The sequence below is a fragment of the Sinocyclocheilus anshuiensis genome, unplaced genomic scaffold, assembly GCF_001515605.1.
Source record: "Sinocyclocheilus anshuiensis isolate Anshui unplaced genomic scaffold, SAMN03320099.WGS_v1.1 scaffold314, whole genome shotgun sequence".
Classification (NCBI taxonomy): domain Eukaryota; kingdom Metazoa; phylum Chordata; class Actinopteri; order Cypriniformes; family Cyprinidae; genus Sinocyclocheilus; species Sinocyclocheilus anshuiensis.
The window spans coordinates 170651-176611 of record NW_015546027.1 but is presented as its reverse complement, the minus strand read 5'-3'; the positions used below and the strand labels follow the sequence as shown (position 1 = coordinate 176611).

Below are 5961 nucleotides of genomic sequence, written 5' to 3'. Positions count from 1 at the left end.
AACAAGTTTTACTTGATTAAAGTGCAAAAGAACTATAAAGACCAATAGGTATCACTTTACAATAAGACCTCATTTGTTAACCTTAGTTAATGCATTAACATTCACAATGAGCAATAGCTACATTTGCTACAGAAGTTATTAATCTTTGTTAAAAAAATACTTAAGTCTTATAAGTTAATACTTAAGTCTTTGTTCATGCTAGCTAATTAAATAACACAGTTGCAACTTTCAATTTTAACAACGTGTTATTAAATATTGTAATTACCTAAGATTAATGAATGTTCAGAAGAATTTTTCATTGGCAGTTTATGTTTAAACTGTGCATTAGTTTATGCAACTAATGAATTAACTAATGTTAACTAATGAAGCCCTAATGTAAAGTGTGATTATTATTATTATTATTATTTCTGCAGTTTAGCGCCATCTGCTGTCAGAGAGTGAAAGTGCGCTTTCATCCAGAGCATCTCTCACATGTTCCACCATGTGCTTCTGGTCCGCGCTTATTTACATCAGAGTGCGCACACGTCTTTCACGCAGCATACAGCGGTGTTGTGCATTTTGACCAGTTGATGGGAAAAGTATTCTTAAAATGCATTCAAAATTCTAAATAATTTGTAATATATTATTATTCACGGTATTTAGAAGTGCCCACGATAATAATATCGTGCATATTTATTACCGTGATATATCGCATCACCGAATACTGGCACAAGTCTAATACAAATAAGAAATGTTTGGGAAAAATGCATACTTTTAAACATGAGACTAAACCGCCAGTAGGTGGCAGTAAGTCACTTATTAATTCAACCGGTTCTTTCAAAACGCTGAATCATTCAGAAGCAAAAAATGCCAAGTGTTGCTTGGAGAATGTGCAATACTTCCGTTCTGATCTTTGTTTGGAACTATTTAAAAAAAAAAAAAACAAGTCAATATTGTGTCTAAAATGTAAGTAATACTTAACTACTTGTTTGTTGAACTAAAATCAATGTAACATTTGCAATCGTGAAAACATTGAATTTTTCCTTAGTATGTTTGTTCTGTGAGTTTCTTTATGTGCCATTACGCTCATTTATTTTGATTTCTCCATGAAAGTCTCTCACAGAGACAGGCAGCACGAGCCTCAACAGCGTGACACTGATACCAGAAATACACTATCCATTATCAATCACTGTTTATGCTGAAAGTAATAAAATCGCAAGAATCATTCTTGCGTTTCAATGCGTCACTAGTTATTTTTTGTAACTTAAGTTTTAATCAGGCTATTTTTCCCATCGGGCAAGTAAAATTCTTGAGCCATTTCAGTTAACTTGCATAAACCCATTTAAAGTAGCTAGGAGGCTGGTCAGCTAGCTAGTTCGACCTGTATTCTGCTACCGCAATTCTCTGATGACGCAGTAACTACAGCGGGGAAAAAAATCTTCAGTCTGTCCAATGATTGTAAACAGTCACTGGGTCTGTCAGACTGTAGAATTTCTTGCAGTAATGTGACCAAAAATATTTAAGACATAAGACTTTTTAAGGCCACCCTGTTTAAGGGTACTGCTCCAATTGCAAGTTGACGTAACCTACAAAACATACACTTTTTTTGCACATTTTGAATAGTGTATCACCATATAGCTTTCTTATTTTACTGTGCAACTAGCTATTGTCCTTTACTGGCACTGTATTTGTCAAATAGAAAAGTACTTGTCTATTACAATGACCACTAAGTTTGGATTGTTTCTTTAAATCCAATACCTTTTTTGATGATCCCTTAAGTTTATCTATTCACAAACAGTGGCTACACACATACTCAACCAGTAAATAAGTCTGGTTCAATGTTCAGTACCTGCACAGCGCTGGGGAAGAGAGGTTTGGATGCAGCGGACTGAGTGGCAGGTACAGCTGGTCTGCTGGCCATTCCAGGAGCTGTGACAGGGGCTGCAGGTGCCATAGGAGGCATGCCAGGCCTGGCAACATGACGTGGCATTCCTAAAAACAAGAAAATTATTTACTACCACAACTGTTTGACTAGGACCTTTTTTTGTACTCAAGCAGATGCAAAAAAATGGCTATTATCAATATATTATTAATGGCAATAACGATATCACTATACTTAAAACCCCTTAGCCGTCAAAGATCGGCGACGGCCCAAGATTATTGTTGTTTCACTTTACAGTCACGTCAGCAGCAGTTTATTTGTGTTCACATAGATTCACTGAACAGGGTTAATAAGGGCTTATAGAACAAAGATGCATAAACATGGAGATATATAGATACATTTACTCATGTTTACGTCATATTTCTTCAGACAGAATCATAATTTCTATTCATTTTCTACCGATTTACGCGATCTACAGAAACCCTGATTCGTCCGTCGCCTTGTCAATCTTATTGCGTCTCATAACAAGCCCCGTCTCATCCTGTCACGAGCTTCCTTCACTCTTCCGTGTTGATTTCTGACCATAACAAACACAGAGAAACCTCTGTACCCACGAAATATCCAAATAATAAACACACGATTACGATAGTATATGGTTTGTATTTGATTTTCTTCAGATTTGGGGTATTTTCATAATAATGAATGTGTACATCTGAAATGCTAATTTGTGCAGCGATATAAAAGGCTATAAATAGCATATTTTTACAACAGTAAACGACCAAATTCCACATGAGATCGCAAAAGGAAGTTATTACAAGCACTCGATGGTGGTTTAAAGTGAGTTTTGAATAAAAGTGTACTAATATGATAAATTGTCTTATGTAGCTTGATGCTAATGTTAGCTCTAATGCAGCTGCAGAACAGGTGCAGCTCTTCTTCCTAATGCATTTTGTCATAATAATTCACGTAAGGTAGTAAGAAAATGTTTTGCTGTATTTTTTTTAGAAATACCTTTGATAATAGGCCGGTATGTCGATCTTATTGCACTGTTTCTTGAAGTGCCCAAATGTATACTGGGATTGAAGCGATGTGGCTTGGTAAACCTTGTAATGCAGGAATAAAGGCTACTAATGGCTGAATAAAACAAAAGAATAATGATAAAGGAATAATGAGGATAATGTCTCATACCTGGCGGAGGTGTGAAAGGTTCGTCGGGTGACAACAATAGAATCATGAATCTTTTATTGTCCTCATTTGTAAGTCGCTTTGGATAAAAGCGTCTGCTAAATGACTAAATAAATAAACAATAAAAATACTAATGGCTGAATAAAACAAAAGAATAATGATAAAAAAATAATGAGGATAATGTCTCATACCTGGCGGAAGTGTGAAAGGTTCGTTGGGTGACAACAATAGAATCATGAATGGGGCAGTTTGCCGAGACAGACATGAGGCGACAGCTTACAGAAGAGCTTACAGGGGTCATAAATCAATTTTATTAGCCTTTTATTAGCCTTCTCTAAAAACACACATTACATGGTCTTAGAAAATGTTTCATAAAATTCAGTTTTAGAGATTATGTTCTGAAATTTCAAATGAAGCATTAGTAGACTTGTGGCTTTAGCTTCATTGTGTTTCTAAAATCATATCCTACAGCAACATTTTTTTATACATTTAAAAAATGTTTTTAATATTTTTATTTTCATGTTGAGCTTATATATATATATATATATCTTTATTATCATAACAGTCCAAGTAATTCTGATTCCTGAACAGTAAACTTTGAGGTGTCAGCTTTGTGAACATATGTTGATTATGTATCTAGTAAGAAAGACAAATGAGCAGCAACCTTTTTATTTTGGGTATGTCATTTGTGTCTCCATGCTGAAAATGGGGGGTGACAGCTAAGGGATTAAACACGAAAATAACTGCTGATACACCAAAATTGTGGCAACTAAAAATATTCAGATGAAACCGCTAAATGAATGCATGTTTGGCCACAATAGCTTCTCAGGGTTAAAAATAATTGACCAAAACTGTGACGTTCAACTAGTGCTGATCAAATGAAGCAGTTTAATTTACCTGAGAATAAGACAACCTGAACAGCACAAAAAGATACACTATAACCCAAATTTAATTACTTTTAAATGGAAAGTTTAAGTTTGGTTTCGATAAATTAATTTCAGTGCATCACTAAAAATAATAACGACTGTTTATTATTAATATGAACTGGGCTTTCAGTAATGTATCACCAATAATTGTCAACAACACTGACCTGGTGGCATGCCAGGCATCATCGGAGGCATTGCTGGACCTGGGGGCATCATCCCTCCCATTGGCATCATGCTATGAATAACAGGACCAAAGATAACTTACACTGGACCATAATATATCAGCTTATAAACTCTATAGCTGAAAATTAAGACCTACCCAGGTGGCATGCCTGGCATTACTGGTGGCATCCCAGGAATCATTGGTGGGACACCAGTCAACATAGGTGGCATGCCTTTAAGAAGAGATATGAGATATTTATGTGGCACACTTTTGTTTGGGAGGTATTTAAACTATTGGCATACACACCTGGATAACCAGCGGGTGGCATGCCTTGGACCTGAAGTCCATGATACATGCCCGCCTGGGTCATTGGGGGCATGTAGGCTGCCTGAGGCGGAGCAGCAGGCTGCTGAAACGATGAAGGTCCAGCTTCAACATCATCATCATCATCATCCTCATCGGTATCATCCTGATTCTGCTTCTTCTTCTGACTCTCTGCTCGGTTAACAAAACAGGTTTATATTTCTGTCACAAACCATTCTATCGATATTTTATACACCAATTAGTTGCCTGAGCTCTATAAACCCATACCTTGTGACTTTTGTTCAAGTACTCTTCTCCGATCTTGCATGTCTTTATCCGGAATACCCTCCATGCCGTAGATTTCCAGTTCTGTGTCTGTTCTTCCTGGTATTGCATTAGGAACTGAGTCTATAGTCTCTTTGTGCACCTTTAAAACAGATTTAATAATTCAACACCCCTTGCCAAACATCAAAGTAAATGTATTAAGACATCAAAACTGTCCATACCTGCATGCAATGTATGGCCAATCCAGGTCCTGTGTAGAGCTTCTTGTGACATATATGACATTTGAAATGTTTGGCTTTTTGGTGCTGAATGAGAATCTTTTCATCATCAAAATCTCTGTTGCAATACCTGAAAGTCTGATTAAGGATCACATTGAGGGGGAGGAGTGAACGCTATGAATAGAAGAAATACGTAAAGAGCTTAAGATCAAACTGCAACGTATAAAAGACAAGTGATGATAATAGTGAGGTAAGCATTTGACTGTGGTTATAGATTATTATTACAACCCAAAATGTTCAGAAAGCGCCTATGATGCCCAATACGCCGTCAAGTGCGACAGTTCGCTACAGTGAAACAAAGCTATTGTGTCAAAAACATACCCTTAATCCTAATAAACAAGATACACTAAATGACATTAAGTGAACAAAATGCACCAGTGTGAAACATACAGGGTTCTGTTTTCCTCTGATATCTAATAATATGACTGCAGTGTGAATCTGACAGCATGAGCTCAAATACACGATCACGCTGCTGCAACATTGCACTGCACAGGCCGCATCGTGGCATGAAAAGGATACCAGCACCAGGGCTTCATTTGCTTCTTCTTTTTTCGTCCCATTTTAATAATAACTCGTTAATATCTTCTAAACCAACAGGAAAGGAAAGGATTCAAAACCGTAACCAAACGCAGATTTTTGATTTCAGGTCAAAACACACAAAAAATGGCGCGACTCCGCTAGTTTCTTCACCCACAATGCATTGGGACATGACGCAAAAACGCAACTGCGTCTGTCCGGTCGCGCGTTCTTCTTCTTCTTCTTCCTCTAATAACGTTTTATGGCGGATGGCAAACCAACTTCTGGTGAATTTACCGCCACCAACTGGACTGGAGTGTAGAGCACTAATAAATACATATTTATATTTATCTATATTTTATATATAAAAAACAAAAAAAAACAAAACACACATTCCTAAATTCTCCTGATTAATCCTATTGCTTTAATGTATTTAACAATAGC

The 5961-nt window shown here is 36.6% G+C and overlaps 1 protein-coding gene across 1 annotated transcript in view; it reads right to left on the bottom strand.

Moving 5' to 3' along the window:
• The window catches only part of LOC107698685 (BUB3-interacting and GLEBS motif-containing protein ZNF207-like), a 15177-nt gene extending 9431 nt beyond the window's left edge, over window positions 1-5746 (bottom strand). Inside the window, exons 1-7 of the mRNA XM_016499771.1 lie at window positions 5521-5746; window positions 4945-5071; window positions 4727-4865; window positions 4442-4630; window positions 4292-4367; window positions 4137-4207; window positions 1829-1971 (exon numbers count right to left, since the gene is read on the bottom strand). Of these exons, the coding sequence (XP_016355257.1) occupies window positions 1829-1971; window positions 4137-4207; window positions 4292-4367; window positions 4442-4630; window positions 4727-4865; window positions 4945-5071; window positions 5521-5561 (786 nt within the window). The 5' untranslated portion in view covers window positions 5562-5746. The remainder of the gene's footprint in view (window positions 1-1828; window positions 1972-4136; window positions 4208-4291; window positions 4368-4441; window positions 4631-4726; window positions 4866-4944; window positions 5072-5520) is intronic.
• Window positions 5747-5961: the final 215 nt, after the last annotated feature.